At 41.4% G+C, this 21,033-nt stretch overlaps 3 protein-coding genes across 5 annotated transcripts; all 3 read left to right on the top strand.

Annotated features, from left to right (window-relative positions):
• Positions 1-1,665: 1,665 nt before the first annotated feature.
• LOC307262325 (uncharacterized protein) lies at positions 1,666-4,839 on the top strand. Its single transcript, XM_080043162.1, has 5 exons — positions 1,666-1,789; positions 1,983-2,074; positions 2,496-2,655; positions 2,778-2,901; positions 3,420-4,839. The coding sequence occupies exons 2-5, from the start codon at positions 1,985-1,987 to the stop codon at positions 4,123-4,125; spliced, it is 1,080 nt and encodes a 359-aa protein (XP_079899288.1). The 5' UTR covers positions 1,666-1,789; positions 1,983-1,984; the 3' UTR covers positions 4,126-4,839.
• Positions 4,840-5,565: 726 nt separating this feature from the next.
• Positions 5,566-13,954, top strand: rras (RAS related). Its single transcript, XM_080044644.1, has 6 exons — positions 5,566-6,150; positions 8,341-8,428; positions 9,128-9,230; positions 9,572-9,680; positions 10,424-10,542; positions 11,136-13,954. Exons 1-6 carry the CDS (start codon positions 6,064-6,066, stop codon positions 11,215-11,217), a joined length of 588 nt encoding a protein of 195 aa, XP_079900770.1. The 5' UTR covers positions 5,566-6,063; the 3' UTR covers positions 11,218-13,954.
• A 1,525-nt stretch (positions 13,955-15,479) lies between these two features.
• Positions 15,480-20,671, top strand: prrg2 (proline rich Gla (G-carboxyglutamic acid) 2). Of its 3 annotated transcripts, XM_080043676.1 has the most exons (8): positions 15,483-15,500; positions 15,629-15,657; positions 15,775-15,874; positions 16,731-16,903; positions 18,618-18,651; positions 19,242-19,368; positions 19,881-20,024; positions 20,367-20,671. In XM_080043676.1, the coding sequence occupies exons 3-8, from the start codon at positions 15,787-15,789 to the stop codon at positions 20,407-20,409; spliced, it is 609 nt and encodes a 202-aa protein (XP_079899802.1). In that variant the 5' UTR covers positions 15,483-15,500; positions 15,629-15,657; positions 15,775-15,786; the 3' UTR covers positions 20,410-20,671. The 3 variants fall into 3 exon arrangements, with proteins under 3 accessions (XP_079899801.1, XP_079899802.1, XP_079899803.1); XM_080043675.1 differs by having other exon boundaries at positions 15,480-15,657; XM_080043677.1 differs by lacking the exon at positions 15,483-15,500 and having other exon boundaries at positions 15,510-15,632.
• The last annotated feature ends 362 nt before the right edge of the window (positions 20,672-21,033 follow it).

The raw sequence follows: 21,033 nt of genomic DNA, 5'->3' as shown, positions 1-21,033 counted from the left end.
GACCCTACATTTTAAGATAATAAACTAAATGGCAATGTAAATACAAGTTAAGGTTTTGGATGTCTGTCCATCTCTGTTTCATACTGACAAACCTGCCAATGTAAAAAGAAAAAAAAGCTTGCTCTGCGTTTTTATCCTTCGATGCTTGTCAGAGCTCAGCCCTCAATTTAAGCACAATGATGCAACGCTAATGCCAGGGCCCCCTCCCAAATGTTTCTAGTAGCTTATTTTAGGGTTCCCTATTTCACTGCATTGCCATAAAGTGTATCATGAAAATATCGCTAAATGCTATGATGATGACGTATGAATAAATTAACTTAAAACTAAACACTGAAGGAACATTCCAATGTCAACGGGATAGAAGGGCACGATAAAATTAATTGCAGACAAAGCCTAGGCTACTAGGCTATAGAACACAGCACTAAGTGTTTTAAAGGGGCACTGTGTAATATGACATCATCAAGAAAGTTCTAGAAGGTTCTAGAAAGTTCTAGAATGCAACGCTCCCTGGGTAACCCCACCCCTTTTGAATAATAACAGAAGCTGCAGTGGCCTTCAGGGACAAGAACAATTCTAAATTTTAAACAATGCACCTGATGACATTCCAAAAACATGGATGCCTCCATAAGACTTGCCTGCTCAATGTACAAAATGTAATATTAATAGTTGTAATTCTCCGCTCAGGAGGATAATTCAGATTATTGGCAGAGGTGATTTTACACCAATGAGGACAGATTTATGAATGGGAATATTGATTTTAGCTAATGAATTACTTCAAATGTTACACAGTGCCCCTTTAATATTGTTTAACATGACATCATGTCTGTAGGCTGTTGTTCAGTGCCAGTGCAGTTGTCACGCGCTTGGTCTAAAACTCCACGTATCAATAGGGCCTACGTAAAATACTGACGTATTTTCAATGTGTACGGAGGTGAATTAAAGCATGGCCTAGCCCTAGATTGACTTTCTTATGTCTGTCCTACTTTAGCCTCCTACTGTTTGGTGTCTGTTACTGCTTTGCTGTCTTGTCACTCACTCACACACACACACACACACACACACACACACACACACACACACACACACACACACACACACACACACACACACACACACACACACACACACACACACACACACACACACACACACACACAGGCTATATACATTTTAAATAAATGAATAAACACGCACAACGCACATTCGCCTAGGCTTTGGGCACATAGGCTCTCCTATTAATTTGATTATTACCACTGTATTATTATCATGATTGTTGCTTTGGATTTTGAGTCGGCCTATTTTCTATTGTTGAATTGTTAGGCTAGCTAGGCCTATATTAATTTTGCATGATGCTTCGCAACATTTTATTTTGTCACATGCATGCCCATAAGCTAATTGAATCGAATTGAGTGCATTGCTAACAGTGCGTAGTCCTATACAAAATGTGAACATTACGTCATGTTGTTGATGAGGCAACCCTGCACGGTGAACTGCACTGTGTGCTTGCTGGATATACACTGTGCTGATGATAACACAGCAGATCTGCGGCTGCGCTGTGTGGAAGTCCAGCAGGGCGCCGCTGATTGGCTGCAGATGACATCACCTAGTGGAGATCTATTGTTGGTAAGGGGATGAGCTCATCGTTTAGAAGCCAGTTCTACAGAGCAGAGCGAGGACGCAGCACATACAGCAGCAGGCAGCGGGACAGAAAGACTCAGACTCTGCAAACCGTTCACTGACACACTACAAGAGGACGTCTACAGCGATTTTTACAACAGGAACATTAACAGTGAGTAACATTGCATGAGAAAAAAGGCTTTAAACCTGCATATTTAGTGACGCAAAGTGCTGTTTTCTGTGCTGGAATCTTTTCCCTGCATGCATAGGAGAAGTTGCAGTGTGATAGTGTGACATAGTATTGTGTTTATTGTGTTATTTATCAGTGGAGTAGTAACATGTGTTTCTCTGGTGCTGTGCTGCAGATATGGTGTGGTCCATGGAGACTGATGCGGAGCCCCCGCTGTCCGTCATCCTGCCGAGGCTCTACCTCGGAGCGGAGAGAGACGTGACGCAGGTGAGAAAGTCTATTCATTCACCGCCCGGAATCACGGAAAAGTCATTTGCAAACCATGTAACACAAGCCTACAGAATTCTGATTTATCTTAAAATGATCAGCCTATTATTATTAAATATTATTACATTATTATTCCTGATGCATTCATTCATGATAACTGTTTACTGTAGCCTACTATTTTATTTTTAAATGTGAAACTGTTTTGTTTTATGCATGCAGTTCATGTAGGCTATACAGTTGTCTGGTTACATCTACATTTTAGAAACTGATCTCGTGTTTTGTAAAATTGGAATTTGACAATCACATAAAGAAAAACAATGTGCAAATATTAATCCCCCCCCCCCTCTCTCTCTCTCTCTCTCTCTCTCTCTCTCTCTCTCTCTCTCTCTCTCTCTCTCTCTCTCTCTCTCTCTCTCTGTAGGACGGGCTTGCCTCCCATGGTATCTCCTATGTGTTGAGTGTGAGTCGCTGCAGCCCCCAGCCCTCCTTCCTGCCTGCCTCCAGATATATGCGCATCCCCATCGACGACTCACTGTGGGCCGATCTGCTGCCATGGATACCGCAGGCTCTGCACTTCATCGGTCAGTATATAGCCGTCACTCACTTAAAACATTGAACTCAAAGCTACGAGGAACTACCTCTAGTCCAGACATTGCATCACTCTGATTGTTTGACTGACGTGTGTGTGTTTGTGTGTGTTCAGATGAAGCCATATCCTCCGGAGCCTCTGTGTTGGTTCACTGTGCAGCAGGCATCTCCCGCTCTCCGGCCCTGGCTGTGGCCTACATCATGTACAGTCTGGGCATGGACATGGACCAAGCATACAGGTATCATCATATTGTCTAACACGTTTAACCTTTTTATTCATTTTAAGGCGAGACGCTGCAGGTAAAAACATTTGTTTTATCCAACACTGGTCGATTTTGAGCATTTTGTCTATTTTGCCTTCATATGATGTTTTCTTTCGAGTATAAATCAAAGGTCCAAAATCAATGTACACTTAGGTTATAATTTGACTAAACTTTGTCCGTTTGCGTCTGTGTATTTCTTCTATACAACCATCAACTTACATCAACTAAACTTTCAATAATCATTCTTACCACTATTCCGAATTTTATTCAAACGTGTCTGGAAAAAAATATGTAATAGAATTGTTTTATTTTAATGTGGGTAATCAACTGCCAAAGTTTCATGACTATATCTATTAGATAAAAATGTTACCCGACTCACCTGCAGTGTTTCGCCTTAAAGGAAAACAAATGGATAACTGTTCGGATAGTTTCATCTGATGACTTATTACTACTAGCCCCTAACCCCCCCTCTGGTCTGTCCCTCCTCTTTAAAGGTTTGTCAAAGAGCGCCGGCCCTCCATTTCCCCAAACTTCAACTTCCTGGGTCAGCTGCAGCAGTTCCAGGGCACTCTCACACACAAGTCCTCTGCTGCCCACCTACCCATCCAGCTGAATGACAACCACAGTGTCAACCACACCAACACCATTCAACACAACATGAATCAGGAGGCCACACACATGGACAACACCCTGCACACACACCCGGCTCAGCCCAGAAGGCCATGTTCAGACATCGGCAGTTTCTCTGGGAAACATAAGACTCTTCATTTGACTCTCAATCTGAATCTGAACCAACAACAGCAGCAGTGTGGCGTTTCAGCTCCGAGCCCCTGTGAGCCGGTCCAACCAGAAGTAGCAGCAGAAGCAGCAGAGAAGCCCACACAACTACATCTCCCAGCATTCTCTGCTTCCTCTCTACGGGACAAACGCAAAAGTCTCACCCTCTCTCTGACGCCTTTGGGGACCGGCCCAATGGCTCCGGCTGTTGTTGAGGAGTCGAATACTGTGCGGAGGAACAGTGGCTGGTGCCGGCAGCAGAGCCAGACCCAGACCCAGGACCAAGGGAAGGAGCAGGGCCTCATGTCTCCCTTCAGCTTCAGCCTCAACAAGCTGCTGGACTGGGGGGAGAGGCTGCTGCTGGGGGGGCTCTCTGTCCAACCGGTCAGGATGGGAACGCCCGCACTGCCCTACAGGTGCTGAGGAAGGGCAAAGGGATGTGTCTGTGTAAAGCCATGTTTCTACTGAGCGGTACAGTTTGGTTTTGATTGCCCCTAGCCAGCGCCCATAGACTGTATATACTTTGCATACCGTGCCCTGCTGAACTAAACCGAAACTGTGCCACTCAGTGGAAAAGAGGCATATGAGTCTGTGCATGGTTGTCAAACAGAAACAACAAGCGGCACATGTGGTGTAAATACATACAGGGGATCTGAGAGAATGTTTGTCTTCTATCTATTTATTTATTTATTGCAGAGCTGAATATAAATCATAGTTAAAGCTGTACTATATAAGATTTTTTAATACATATTTTTTACTGGCTTTTTGTCAAAAAAAAACAAAAAAACATTCAACTTCAATTTGTTTTGTGACTTCTTCTCTAAATACGTTAATGTATTGGTGACAGGAAGAAAAAAAACATGGCGGAGCAATCAATTAAGACAGTAATGTTGCCCCTAAAAAGGGTAAGGAGATCATAAGAAGGGAAACACGCTGAACGGGAATGCGCTGTAACGACCACTTTCTACCAGAGGGGGCGCAAAATACACTCCAAAAAGCAAAGTTACATAGTACAGCTTTAATATACAATAAACCTCCACACCTTGTTTATCCCATGTTGACACTGGTCAGCCTATCCTGTTGGCACGATGGCTTGAAATGTGTGTTTTTTGACGATTAAAGATGGCTGTCAACTACTGTATGTCTTCTTGGCTTTTTCTCAGTCCGGAGCAGCTCATGACCCATAAGTCAAAGAGATGCAGGTTTGTTTGTTTCAGTATGTTACCTTAGGAGGCAACATGAGGCACTTTTACATTTGATCATTTTAGGGAAAATTTAAAATGAGTTTATATTACACAAAATAAAACTATTTTTATATAATTTGTGTGAAAAGTGTTTGCACAGGTTAGGTAGGCCTGTCAATCCTGGTGCATTGGAATGTATTTGGAAATGTCTCCCTATGCATTGTGTAATGCCAAGAGCAGCCGGTCTGCATGCTGCCTTCATGCAGCTACCTGTGGCCGCCTAGACTAGAGGCTCCTCCCGGCTAGGAACTCTGTGGCACGCGGCCAGCTACAGAGGCGTGTATTGCCGCCCCCGGGCGCACATTTCCAACGCATTCCACACTGAAGGAGAGCCGAGGAAGTTCCGGTTCCCGCTGAACAACCGGAGCTCGTACAACCCAATAAATCAATGGATGGTAGAACCCACCAGGACAACATCTGTCTTATCTAATGCACTAGCCTATTATAAGGGCTCAAACAATCACAGTGTAGGCTGATAGCGCTGCTTTTAAAACCAGCGCTGTGTGAGCCTGTGAAGTTGAAGTGGTGATGTCACGGATCCTCCAAATGACCAAATAAGGAGAGTGACACATGAAAGTGGAATTAGTTCTGTTCCGTTTTGCAGTTTGAATGAGACGAACGCAAAGAGAGTGTGATTGTGTGTATGTGTGTGTGTGTAGCCTCTGATCTCTCACATCTAATCTCAACACAGCTCGGGTTATTGGGGTCTTCTGCTCTGCTGCGCGCGCGTGTGTGAGTGTGTGTGCGTCTTGACTTTGTTGAGGAAAGAGAAAAAAGAGGAAGCAGTTCCGCCCTCAGAAAGAAGCAGCCTGCAGGCCGAGGAGAGAGAAGCAGAGAAGCAGCGGCCCGCTCCGCTCCACACCGTCAAGTCAAACGCCTGGAACGTGTTTGCGTGAAAGGAAGTGTGGAGTTAAGATCAGCGCCAAGCAAAGGAAAACAGACAGAAAACTGCTTTTCTTGCTTTGGACCCGTGTATCTCGCCTTGTGTTGGGCTTGAGCTTTGCTGGACAACTAGAGACGGTGCTGCGAGGTTCCAGATCCAGCGCTTTTTTTTCCGACCAGGCGAGAGAAAAAAACGAGAGAGGAAAAAAAAATCCCAGTTCCGATTGCAGCAGCTATGAGCGGAGACGAGGAGAGATTCAAACTGGTGGTGGTGGGAGGAGGAGGGGTGGGCAAGAGCGCCCTGACCATCCAGTTCATCCAGGTACGGTCCACATCTGTCTGCGACACACACAGGCCACCACAGTTAGCCCGCATAGCAGACACATAGGCTACATACTACATCAGGGGACACTGTGTTGTTATTACTACCGCTTTATTAACTTCTTCTCTTAACAAGAAACAAATGGCCGGGCCTGTGAAAAACATCTGGATTGTGAGTCATTAAGGCTAGGCACAGCTCGACTCACGTCACGAGCCAAACTTATTTAGTCTTATTTTAAGTTGTAGCGTACAGTGTTGCAATGAGTAGCCTACCTGAAAACCACAGTCGATTGGGTAAAAGAGTAGGCTAGACATACCTTAGTAGAATAAATGACCCCGTTGCAAGTTACTTCACCTATTTATAAAACCACTTAGAGTAAAAGTTCAAAAGTATCTTGATTTTCAAAGTATTTAAGTAGGCCAAGAGAGCATCAAGAGCATTTGGCTGGTATGGAATGTGGGTTTAAAGATTCAAAAGTACTAATAGGCCTAAAAACTATATAGAACATACTCTGGTACAAGTATAAATTAATTGAAAACGTTGTCTAAGTGAAAGTAGGCCTATAATATAATCAGAAAAAAGCCCTAAAGAAGCTATAAAAGTAAAAGTGACTGTTCTACTATTTAAGAATATAGGCTATTACTTCACTTAATTATTAAAAGGAAAAGCAGATTCTCACATTTAAGGTTATCGATAAAGCAGTTAATGTTTAAATTGTTCTTGTAGGCCTATATACTGTCTGGGTATAAACTTTTCATATGTTTTCACTGCAACCTTCTTCATTCAAAAAGTGACTAGAACTAAGGGTTATTATCAGATTAATGTAGTGGAGTAAAAAGTTTAATATTTCTCATTGAATTGTAAGTATAAAGAAGCATGAAAAGCTCTGATCAACTGAAGAGCTAAACAATTACAAGGAGGATTTTTTCATAACCTGTCAAACCCAAAGTGTTGTTCACATAAATGGCTTTTTATTACTGACCTATAAAGCATGGCCTGCTGCTTCATAAAGCCTGTCTGCTTACTTCACAAAGGGTGCATCTCATTAAGTGATGCTGTAAATGCACAGTAATAGCCTAGACAGTAATAAGCATGCAGACTCAATGATGCTGGCTGCATCCGATGACCTCACTTTACAGTTGCAATTCCCGAGTAGAAATAAAGGTGCATTCCATATAATTAGAACATCATGGAAAGGTTGAAACTTTCAAATACGTCTAGATTCATTACACATTAATGTCAGGCCTTTTTTTGTTTGTTTAATTTAGCTGATTACGGCTTACAGCAAAAATATTAGAACATTACATAAGACCAACTAAAAAAGGATTTATAATACAGAAATGTGAACTTTTCTGAAAAGTATGTTCAAAACTTGGTCGGGACTCCTTTTGCATGAGTTATTGCATCCATGCGGTGTGGCATGGAGATATTCAAGAGGTGTAAGCCGTCATCAGCAAAAATTAAACAAAGGAAGACCTGACATATTTCATTTTGAATCTAGAGTAGATTAAACTTTCACTTTTTGAATTAAATTACGGAAATTACGAAAATGAACTTTTCCATGATGTGCTAATTATATGAGATGCACCTGTATACTTAGGCATAGAGAAATATAAGAAAATAAAAATATTTTATCAAGTAGGCTTTGTGAGTTATGTGCAATATGTAGCAGATAGGCTACAAGTATAGCAACAGATAATATGTAAACATGTGTGCACTGTACTACATTATTATTACATAATATACAAATAGAAAGAACAAATGTTTAAAAATATGTATGCTAGCCCACATGTTCACAGTCAGTGACACTGCTCTCTGTCTGCTGCAGCAGTGAAGTGAAGTGTGGGAAGGTTTGAGATGTAACACATGAGCCGCTGCTGACCACATGTCTGCTCCATAGCACTAAATCTAGATGTTGCATTAAGACAGAGTTCAAAGCTTTATTTCATTTTTACAACATATTAGTGTCCAAAGTTTTTCCACAACAGATTTTGGATACAGCCTTTTAGATGAATACCATGTAGATGTCTTAAAAAGGCCTTTTCATCATGTTCATCCATGTCCAATAGAAACAGGTATTTGCTGGGAGCATTGTGTGACAAGCCACACTGCCTTTAAGAGACATATTCCACTGTTGACAGAAGCTTCTCACTAACTAACTAACTAACTGAGTGTGTATGTATCCCACAGTCCTACTTTGTGTCAGACTACGACCCCACCATCGAAGATTCCTACACCAAGACCTGTACTGTGGATGGGAAGGAGACCCGGCTGGACAGTAAGTCTCCACAAGTGTGTGTGTGTGTGTGTGTGTGTGTGTGAAACTGAGGGGCGTGATATGATTGCAGGCAGCGTGTTTGCTCTCTTGCTTGTTTCATTCCCTTGTTAGGACTTGCACTAGGCTGAAGTGTGTTGGGTCACACACAGCCACTCACTGCTGCAGCTGCCATTTCTCCACACAATAACACGTGAATCATCAGATGTAAACAGGTTTACTCGGCACATTTCTGCACTGAGTGTAATTTTAAAATCACACATACAGTATTATATATCCAAGGAAACAACACTTTCAGGAAGTCTTTATCAGTGTAACCACGTGACGTGATCTTGATCTGACTTTGATATTACTGATATAACTGTGCACAGATGTTGCAGTGTGTGTGTCTTTGGAGCAGCAAATCTAACACATCTGACACACGATACAGTAGCTCAGTCTAGTCCCTTGCTCAGTCTGTGCACCATGAATGGCCAGTAATCATTGTGTGTGTGTATGTGTGTGTGTGTGTGTGTGTGTGTGTGTGTGTGTGTGTGTGTGTGTGTGTGTGTGTGTGTGTGCGTGCGTGCGTGCGTGCGTGCGTGCGTGCGTGCGTGCGTGCGTGCGTGCGTGCGTGCGTGCGTGCGTGCGTGCGTGCGTGCGTGCGTGCGTGCGTGCGTGCGTGCGTGCGTGCGTGCGTGCGTGCGTGTGTGTGTGTGTCAGTCCTGGATACAGCAGGTCAGGAGGAGTTTGGGGCGATGAGGGAGCAGTACATGCGTTCAGGAGAAGGCTTCTTACTGGTGTTTGCACTCAACGACCGGGGCAGGTAATGAAAAGTTTGTGTGTGTGTGTGTGTGTCACTTTCTGAAATGGACTTTACCATGATATTCAAATAATATGAATAAACACAAGCAGACAGTAATAGTGGAAGCACATTTCATTGCATTAGAACATAATGAATGACTGGCTGATCAACATGTAGCTATGTCTTGCTGTGCTTATCTGATTGTTATAGTTGATCTGTCCATGTTTGTTGATACTGTGCTCGCTAACTATTTCCTCTTGCCCCCCCCCCCTCCACACACACACACACACACACACACACACACACACACACACACACACACACACACACACACACACACACACACACACACACACACACAGCTACCACGAGGTGCAGAAGTTCCACACCCAGATCCTGAGAGTGAAGGACAGGGACGACTTCCCCATGGTGCTGGTGGGGAACAAGGTGGACCTGGAACAGCAGAGAGTGGTGAGCAAACTGCCTGCTGCTGCGTCTGTCTGTATGTTGTCAATGAGCTAACACTTTCCACTTAGAGCAGTGCCTTTTACATTGGTCTATTTATAATCTGTCTGCACTTTGTTATGCCCATATATTGTACATTTTCTATTTCTTAAGTCTACTGCATATTGCAAATGTTGTAAATAATGTTCTTCGTATATTGCAAATTTTTATTTTTTTATTTTTTTTATACTGTTTGTTTTTGCCTTACTTTTTGCATTATTTAGAATGTATTTATTGTATATATAACTTATCTTATTTGATCCCCTTGCACTGTGGGTTGGAGATACAGATTCCTCTGTATGCCTGGCACATATTGCAGAAATTGACTTTAAAGTTGTATTGACTTTGGATGCAAGGCGTGGAGATACCAGTGCATTGTTTATGTGTTCATACTGATCCCAGTAATTAAACAAACTAATATGATGATCAGCTTGGTGAGGCCGCCACAGTCAGAGGAGGAGCAGCAAATTACTGCACACAGCAAAGTAAACTCACAAACCTTAAGCCCTACAAAATAAGGAGGAATCAGAAAATCAAAGTGTGGAATCAGGGGGACTATTAAGACTATTTCAATATAAGTCTTTCATGCAGCACACTTGGGAAATCCTTTTCTAAGACCCTGGTGCACTGGTCATTGAAGTGTCTAGCTGTACAGGTGGAGAGCCTGAGGGAATGGTGGAGGGTTTGACCGTCTGCTCTGTTGTCTGCAGATCTCTAAAGAGGACGCTCTGTCCTTCGCCCGAGAGAACAGGATCCACTACATGGAGGCATCAGCCAAGAACCGCTTCATGGTGGACGAGGTCTTCTTGGAGCTGGTGAAAATTATCAGGTACAGTAACGGGCCGTATATATATATTTATTTGACTTTCATTTAGACACCTGTATTGAGGTCCCATCAGTCGCTGCACACGTTGTGCTCTTGTGTTTTCCCCTCTAACTTTATTCCAGTTCATTGTTTTGGCTGTTTGAGACTTTTGTGGTTTGTTATGCCGGTCTGTAACTTCTCCTGGGTGCTTGGTGTCCTATGTCAGCCCTTCTTGAGAAGGCTTTTTGTCAAAATCAGTGAATACCTCATCATGATCCGCTACCTGTCAATAAAAAAAAACAGTGTCAATAAACAGCCTAGGCTCTGTAAACTGGCATGTAAACAAAGAGTATTTATAAAAGGGGGGCCACCATAGTTAGCAACATGTCCATTTAAAGAGCCTAGGCTGTGTATTAATACACCAGACTTTTTTTTTCAACCCACGCACAGTACAGACAGGTAGTAGATTGTGAGGAAATATTCACTGATTTTGACTAAAAGTGAACAAACGTTCTCCAGAATCACTGACTCCACCTTTATTAATTGGGATATCAACAGTAACTCCAGTAACACTGTGATGTGTACAGACTGTAGAATGATGGGCATCTCTCTTTCAGACGGTTTCAGGAGATGGAGTGTCCCCCGCCTCAGGCTAGCCACACAGGGAAGAAGAAGAGGGCCCACTGTGCTGTGCTCTAACACCAACGCCTCAGCCCTATACTGCTTTCCAAAGAGAGAGAGTGTATGTGTGTGTGTGTGTTTGTGTATGTGAGTTTGTGTGTGTATGTGTGTGTGTGTGTGTGTGTGTGTGTGTGTGTGTGTATGTATAAGTGAGTGAGTGGGCGAGAGATAAGGTGCATCATTTTCTCTCCAAATGTTTTTTTCATTTGCACTTTTTTGCCGAAAGCAACCTTTTTAAATCAGTGTAATCTTGTGTTTGAATGAGAGGATGTTAAAGGGAGAGCAGCAGAGGTGGTGTCGGAGGAGGAGAGACAGAAAGTCAGCGCTATGGGCCGACGTACACGGAGTAATAATGCCTTTACTATGAACAACCACAAATATCACCACACCGTCACCTGTTGTAGAAATGACCAAACTGCTGTTTAAGAACAGGACGCCTCTTCCTGTAGTGACATCACCGCCACGCTGCTGACTGTCTTAGGAAACAATCGCCATGGACAGTTTATTTACAATACTGTGTCTTAAGTGTGCAGGAAAATGTGGATGTAACATTTTCTAACTAGCCTGTGTCAAGTGGCAAGCACAAGGATGAGACGTTAAAGGGATAGGTCAGTATTTGTGAAGTGGGGTTGTATGAGGTACTCATGCATAGTTAGTGTGTTACCTTATGAAGATTGGGATCAGCGCAGTAATTTTAAGGACTTTTGAGGGGGGGACATCGCTGTAGCAGAAGTCAGCATTGTAATGTTGCAGAGGGGGTCAGAAGAAAAATGACAATTTGCCAACTATATATATGCTTACCTAAAAAAAAATCAGTTCAATTGTATGCTAGATTTAGGATTGTTTCGGTAGGCTACTGATTCGCTGCACTGCACCAGCAGACTGCTGCTTATTTTTGCCCTTTCTTAAGCTAGTTCGGCCATGTATTACTGCGCCTATGGAGCATATCAGTCCACAAATCAACAGTGAAAATATACTACTTAGTGTACAATTGAATGGATATTCATTTTTTAGTTTAGCATTATTATATTTGGCGAAACACCGTTTCTCTGCTTGCCCCATCTACAACAGTACAAGGCTGAAATCTCTCCCAAACCCCTTAAAATGACCGCGTTGACCGCCATCTCCATAAGGTAACTTAAGACTGAGACTAGGTAAGAGTAACAATGCTTAAGTACCTTATACAACCCACTTCAAAAATACTGAACTATCCCTTTAACGCCCATGTGCTGTCATGTTCCGTGCCTTCCTGCAGGGGGCAGCAGAGCCACACAGACGTAGGGTTAGGTCGCTGCTGTGTTGCTCCCTACCCATCTTTCCACCAGCGTTGCCTTAATATTATACAGACAGATTATTACAACCATCTATAAATACAAAAGACGCCGATGTTAAATTTTCTTATTTTTCCTAATAATTGCAAGGAACATGTCTTGGTTTCACTTAGAAATGATGACCATCATTTGTAAATATAAGCTATATTCATGTAGACATGCCCTGAAGTAAGAAAACAATTCTTAATGTCTGAGTTTCAAAATTCCCCATCTAACATTAGTCATATATGTAATACGTTTTGTTCCCCCCCTGCCAAAGCAAATTTCAATAAAGAAAAGTTCCCGCACCAATTTCTGACAGTAAAGTGTTCTAAAGCAGTAAAATGATCTACCTTCAAAGTGTTTGAACTATATTTAAGTAATGATAAAAGTAGTTATTTCTTTACAATATGTTTTTTTCTGAAGATTTTGAATTTAATCGGCTGTTATATTGGTTATCAGATAATTTTTACTCCCTAATTTTGGAATCGGCATCGGCCCTAAAAATTGGTCTGGTCCTATTACAGTGTGGGAACGCCTGCTCCCTGCTGACACAAGCTGAATGAGGAAGTCTGTGCTGTATTCAAGACAGAAGGACTTGTTTCTGTGCTTTCACGTCTTAACTTTTGACCTGCAATGGGCAACGTGTTGGGTTGACACAAATGTGTTCAGTGACAGGTGGACTGCATTGTGGTACTGATGTTTTTTCTTTCCACTTTTTAAGTTTTTTTTTTTTTTTACATGTACTTTATCAGTGTCTTAACATGATGTGTATGTATGATGGTGAACTGGTAGCAGGGGAAAAGTCTATTCTTGACCTTGAATACAGTTTGAAATAATAATAATAATCCTCAACTCAAGGTCCTCTTACTAGCTTTGTCCAGAGATTTCAACTGCAGCCAATGCTCTTCATTAATCGGATGGAGTTGTTTTCAGTGTTTAGGATGTGTAATATTACAGTATTGTCCAACATATCACATTGGAAGTTTCAATCAATATTACCTTCATTTGTATTGTAACACCCCCCCCCCCCCCCCCTCTCTCCCTATTGCATTTATCAAAAGTCATTTGTGCCACTATTTTGCCCCTGTGCAGTGGCCCATGCTAACCAGTAGAGAACACTATTGCAGCTATACAGGGATGAGCAGCCAGCAGTCCTCCCCACAACGACCAATTGTATTTGGTTTCTTTTTCTTTTTTGGAATTGAAAGTATAAAAATATTCGTACTGTTCCTGCCATTTGTAATGTTTCAGACAATTTGGTTTCTCTTATTATTAATGTTAATTCATATTTATATCTATCTCGCAGCCTGCAATTCACGTCATCAATTTTTATTTTGAAATAAAAGTCAAATCACTTTTATACATCATTGAATCATTTCTTTCTGTTGTGTTTTGACTTTTCAAACCGACACTGTTTGAAGCAGAATTTTTTTTCTAGGGTTTCCAAGACGATGTTACAGTTTCATCATTTGTATTCTGTTGTGACAGATATTGGTCACATTAAACATGTATTTACAAAATCAAAGTCCAAGCAGCAAGAAATTCATTAAAACAAAGTGTTTATAACAGGACAAAGTGTGTGAACGTATTTACAACATTTAAGTGAAATTACAAGACATTCATCTAAAAAAATTCTAAGGTAAAAAGGCCTTCTGATGATAAACACAATGTTATACCTGGCTCGGGATGGACCTTTTGGGGTTGACTATGCAGACATACTGTATTTAGGTCACAACACTGGTTTGAGGTCACAGGAAAAACCCTATGAGCTTAAAACAGAGATTTAAAGGAAGTTAGGGAGTTTGCCGACGTAATCACCTAGGGTAAGGTGTCAAGGGGTTTTGACAGAAAATCATCTGTACACTTTTGTAGCTAGTCAGGAGGTTTACACCTGAAGATAAAAGTGTGAGCGAGGCCAAACAGGGCTTTAAAAGTTAAAGGCATCTTCATTTCAGTTGTTGCTTCGGCAGGCAGGCTACACCCATAGCCCAGGGATATACTATGCTCATGTCTTCTACTTCATTGATTTGAAATAAGAACAAGTGGGAACATGGGTCCGTTTTGTAACAGGCAGGCTATTGAAGGCTTCTGTTGTCATCAAAGGACTGAAAAAACCCATACCATAACACAACATTTTGGGCACTAGAATTGATACTGATCTGTAGCATGTTTGAAAATAATTATAATAAAAACTTGAATTACAAAAAAAAATTTGTTGGAAAACTTTGCTTAACGTAAATCTTCTTCAGAACTGAATTTCATATTTGTAAGTTGCCCTGCAATACAGGGAAAACGTTTCAATGTAAATTAATCTAGCTTGATTGCTGGCAAGTAGCTCCCGACTAGGTTAATAATGAGGATATTACAACCAAAACCTACTGACCTACTTTTGTTTTGTTTGTTCCATCAAGTCAGGACAAGTTGTGAAGTTCATTGGAGAGGGGGCGGGGTTCTGGGTGCCTCAAAATATTTTTGGTTTAAATTATGATGATAAAATGACTCATTACCAAGAATTACATGTAGAGAAGAAATGTTTTGTAAACCAACTGCAGGCTCTGTAAATGTAAACCAAGCCCCCTCCCCTGAAACTGCATAGTGCACCTTTAAAGGGCGGGTGAAACTCGGTTCACCATCCAGTCGACTTGAGTTGGTTGCTGTCATTAGCGTTGGATGTGATCAATGTTTAATCACAAGGTTAACAGACCAAAACATAAGTATTTTTAGTGAGTGACACTGGGTTAGGGACATGTTTGAGTACAGAAAAACACTAATAGATACCAATGATTTGATTGGATCGGAATGATTGCTGGAGACAGTTGCAGGAGTAACCTAATATAACACGCCCTTGGATTGTGCGTGGAAGGAGAGAAAGACAGACAGACAAACACACAGACAGACAGATGGAGAGGCAGACAGGTTTGTGGGGGTTCCTCCCATTCAGCCGGTATGTTGTCCAACAGGTTTATGATGAGACGATACACTCTCTCGGTAAACAGCACACAACTCTGGAGTCTTTACACTTCCACTAAAGAAGCTCACTTTGAGGGGAATATTGGTTCCTCCATGTTTTCTGGAAATCTTAAGGAATAATTGTTTTTTTTTCTCTCAAACTACAGCAGAGTAAGTTGGCCACAGCTTTGGACAGGTGAGTGAGTGTATTGGAGGCTGGTCCTCACACACACATACACAACACAGCCTCAGGCAGGAAGTGTTGGAATCATTCCCACCGAAACCCTTCCTTGTTCTTTTTTTCTGTTTTTAGTTTATTGCGTCGATGGCCTCCACCGTGTCAGTGTTGTGGATTGTGCTGCTGTCCCTGCTCCAGCTGGCCCAATGCTATGTGACCGACAGGCACGCTCCAGGTAAGAGCACACACCTCTTCTCACGCACAGCTGGTCAGTCCACACTTAAAAGACACACACTATAGAATTTTAGAATCTTAACAACTGTATTTGGTCTAATTTCTAGTCAGAATATATCATCTCGCTATAAAAATAGAAGGACACAATCACCTCACAAGCAACATTTCAGTGAAATATAGGGACTAAAAATTCAATACGCTTGATTTGTAAATGAGGATTGTGGCTTACAATGACACAAAAGCTGTTCCTATTATTACTATAGTAGTAAAACATGCTCAACATAATTATTTCCAGCTAGCTACAAGATATATCTCTATGTCTTATTTTGTCTAATTTATTATCATTATCTTATATCAAGTAGGTGATTATCTTAAATCTAGAACAGTGCCACTAATGTAATGATGAGATTGACATTGACAAGTCGGGGGAAGTATACTGCTTTTGACCATTACAGGTTTACTATGATACATAAAACTTCATAATACTAATACAATACAGTCACTGTATTGAATACACTACAACTTGAGTTTTCCCAGCTAATTTGAAGATCTATTCTATCTTGAAAGGCTTAAATATTCCATCTTATTTCAAGAAATCTTACCAGGTGAATTTTCACCTGTTCCTTTGGCAGAGTTGGTTTACTTTTTACAAGTGAAATACACCTGGTTTTGTTACACTTATTTTTTTAAGAGGCATTTTGTCCATTGTACTGCCCTCCCACACAAGAGAGAAAAACAATCTATTCAGTACAGTATTGTTTCTTGTATTGTGTTCCAGAGTGCGGGGGTTGTATATACTGTAGTTCATCACTCATACGGTATGACTGTATATATAATATGGCCCGTCTCTGCTGTAGGAGTTCCAGTGTTGCTGGACCAGCAGGCAGCCACCTCCTTCCTGTCCCGCACACTGCTCTACAACAGCTGGGACTTTGAGGTGGTGGCGTCTGATAATCTGGAGAGGGAATGCAGGGAGGAGATCTGCAGCTATGAGGAGGCCAGAGAGGTGTTTGAAGACAATGATAAGACGGTAATGCTGCCTCCATATACATAGCCATGTTGAATGTAGAACTCCACAGCCTTTTAAAATATTTAATTATGTCTAATCTGACGTTGGTATCACCGTAGAGCAGTGAAGGAAATAGGCGGGTGTTCGGGGCGAAGTGCCCATGAACAATCCAAAATTTCCATGGAAATTCATTTGACAGAAGATTTTTATGGCCCTGTTGAATGTAAAATTATTTTGGGAGATTTTACTGTCCATATGCATCTGCAAAGCCAGAGTTAAAAATGGACTGCCTGGCATATGTAGTACAGTACATACTAAACTAGTATTCCATACTAGTTTACTACTACTATTCAATGTATACTATTACTATTGTAATTCAATTACTAAGTCAGCCTACTACCACCTTAAAAATATATCGAGAATTAAAGGGCTAATATCTCAGCAGGACTTAGAAAAACTTGTCCATGCATTTATTTTTAGTAGACTTGACTACTGTAATAGTGTCTTTGCAGGCCTTCCTAAAAAATCAATCAGACAGCTTCAGCTAATTCAGAACGCTGCTGCTCGAGTCCTCACTAGGACCAAAAAAGTAGATCACATTACCCCAGTTCTTAGGTCTTTACACTGGCTTCCTGTCACTCAAAGAATTGATTTTAAAATATCGATGATGGTCTACAAAGCCTTAAATGGTTTAGGGCCAAAATACATTACTGATCTGCTGATACGTTATGAGCCGCCCAGAGCCCTTAGGTCGTCTGGGACAGGTCTTTTAAAAGTCCCCAGAGCTAGAACTAAACAGGGAGAGGCGGCATTCAGCGTTTATGCGCCCAATGTCTGGAACGGACTGCCAGAGAGTCTGAGGTCCGCTGAGACTCTCAGCTCTTTTAAATCGGGTCTCAAAACGTTCTTGTTTCCCTTTTAACCTGTAATTTTTTTTTTTTTTTTTTTTTTTTTTTGGTAAAATGTTTTAATTCTTTTATTTAAATGTTGTATTTTTATCCACGTTTTAAATTTGTTCATTTTTTTTTTTTTTTTTTTTTTTTTTGTATTTGTATTCTTTATTTGATTTTAACCCTGTGAAGCACCTTGAGTGGCCCTGTGCCTGAAATGTGCTCTATAAATAAAATTGCCTTGCCTTGCCTTGCCTTACTAATACAATTTCTTATCTGGGAGTGCAGTTGGCATTACATTGGGATTAAGGGGTATTAAAGGGTCTTTAAAAAGTCTTAAATGTGATTTGGAGAACCATGGTGGTACACTGTTAAAGGAAACAAGAGATTTCCTTCTTTCATTGCTTTTGAAAGGGAGCTGTCAAAATAATGGGTAATAAAAGGGTCGGCATAGTAAACTATGGCTTCAGGCTATACCTTTTTGGTTCTGTTTTGTCTTTTGTATATCTTTTGTTTCAATGCCAGAACAGCAATACCTTAATGTCTATTTATTCTTTATCTAAGTCTTGACTAAGTGAATAGTCAATCAGTTTAATATTGACCGAAATAAACTAAACTAAACCAAAGTCATTCAAACCACGCAAAACTTTAGCTTAACAAGTGCATCTGTGAAGACTGAGATGTATGGGTGTATGTTGCATTATAACTTTGCCTTGTTGTTCTTTATTGTTTTTTTGTCATTGTTGTTTTAATCTTTGTCTCTATGACTACATTATTATGTGATAAATGCCTAACCAGGGACCAGGACTGCTTGTCCTCTAATCTGATTTTTCTCCATTTTGTAGAAAGTGTTTTGGGAGGCCTATATCAGCAGTCACGGTAAATGCTTAAAAAATGTATTTGATCCATTGTCGTATTTGAAAATACATGAGTAACACTTAATACATCATTATCTCCGCATTGCTGCCATTTTTTCTCAGAGGATAATCTGTCATTTTAGAATAGGTTGTTGTAAAGTATGCTTAATGCCTTAAATGCTCTGTCAAAGTGTAGCCAAAATACATCCCTTACTACAGAAAAACATGCTGCTGCAAACTGTCATATATTTAGGAATACTGAATACAACGCCAAACAGTAGGAATATGTTGCAGTTACACATTTATACTGATGACTTAAAGGTTGGGTCAGCGATTCATGAGAATGTTTTTTGACAAAATCACTTTTTGCCAAATCATATCTCCTCACATTTGTAGCCTATAATCAGTGCACTCACAGTACAGACAGGAAGGAGATTGTGAGGAGGTATTCACTGATTTGACAAAAAGTGATTTTGTCAACAAACATTCTCCGGAATCGCTTACCCCACCTTTAAGCCAATTGGACCCACACAAGAAGGAGACGTGACTGACCTGCTGATTGCCTGGTATGAGAATTCTCCTTAATGTTAATGATGATATTTGTCTTTGAAGAATACAGTCCCAAAGTGGATGTGTCGGGGCTGGTGGCCGGCATCGTGGCTATCCTAGTGTGTGCAGTCTTAGCCACTGTGGTGGGAATCTACTGCTACAAAGCCAAGAGGAACAAGAGTGGACGAAGGTCAGCCATATTAAGCTCACTTAACCTGTGATGTGGAAATTAAAGGTGGAGTCAGCGATTCTGGAGGACACTTGTTGTCAAAACCACTTTTTGTCAAAAATCATTGACTATCCCCTCACAATCAGAGCTACTTGTTCGTACTGTGTGTGTGCTGAAAAAAAATCCAGTCTTAATAGCCTGACTCTGTAAACTGGTATATCAACAAAGGGGGCCCAACGTAGCCACCATAATGCCCGTTTACAAAGCCTTGGCTTTGTGTTATCACAGGATTTTTTGTCAGCTGGCCCACTGTAGCGGATCGTAAGGAGATATTCACTAATTTAGACAAAACCTGATTTTGACAACATACATTCTCCAGAATCGCTGACTCCACCTTTACATTTACAAATATATTTCCACCAGATTTACTGAGCCCATTCATATTTGCTTCAGACATGATCAGATTTACGGCAACTTAACTTAGTTTTCTGAATTCTTCTGATTGCTTTGTGTTGCTCATTGTGCTGATCCAGAGCTCCAGTGAGGCTGGCAGCAGATGGGCGTCCGGCCCCAGAGACGGTGCCCCTGGGTGGGATCATTGCCCCGGGTCTACCCAGCTACAACGAGGCTCTGCACCACAGCGGGGTACACGATGCCCCACCACCACCATACTCAGGGTAAGTGGATGCTCCAGTAGGCCTACGTATGAATCCAGGTCAGCATATCTGTAGGCTACAAGATCCAGCCATTATCTACCATGATGTAATGAGTGTCCCAAAATGCAATAAGTTGTTCCATTATGGACAAAAAGTTATTACATTAAGCGCTCAGCATTTTGTTAGATTATGGACCAGTAAGCCAACTACATTATAGGTTTAATTATTAGTATTTTTTCCATTATGGGTCGTTGTTACATTTTGGGCTCTTATACAACAAGCATCTTTCTAGGAACAATAAATATATCACCCAGACTGTTGGACCGTGACGCTCACAAAGATCTTTCCTCTCTCTGACCACAGGGGAGCGCCATCAGAGCCTGCTGATCCAGGAGACAACGAATGAGTGCAGGCACAGCCTCTGCTTTATGTTTGACGGGCACTGCTGTTTTTTGATATATTGTATTTATAAATGAAGTTGCAGCACAATCCCAGAATGGACCCTGTCTGTCCACTACAGATGGGCTGCAGCTTAGGGTGGGCTGCACTGTAGGCTACACTCGACTGTGTTGGTTGTAAGATACTTTTGAACAGAGCAACAAAAAGGCAATCCGTTCATAGAGAATATCAAGAAAACATGTTTTATATAATAAATCACAAAGCAATGACACGTGTCTCCATTCATTTCTATCCATTTAGTCTTTCATCCGTCTAACTTGCCAAGGCAGTAGGCCTAGAGAAAAGCAAATGTGTGTGAATTGGAGCTCAGGAGGACGTCAGCACATCATTGTGTGTTTGCTGCTGCTTTGCACAGTTTATTATGGAAATACAGCTGGCTACAGGCTGAGCTCTTTCACTCTCTTCCACGGTGCTACTGCACACTGCGCTGCTGTGCATGACAAATTGTGTGTGTGTTTGCGCGCGCATGTGTGTGAGGGAGGGAAGGAGAGAGGATGAACGCCAGCCAGCCCAGTCATTCCTCTTAAAAATGGCGTCTTGTGCACAAAATGAGCGAAAATAGCTTTACTAC

Source organism: Ammodytes marinus, assembly GCF_949987685.1.
Source record: "Ammodytes marinus genome assembly, chromosome: 16".
Lineage (NCBI taxonomy): Eukaryota > Metazoa > Chordata > Actinopteri > Uranoscopiformes > Ammodytidae > Ammodytes > Ammodytes marinus.
The sequence above is the reverse complement of the archived record's forward strand: the minus strand, read 5'-3'. Positions and strand labels throughout refer to the sequence as shown.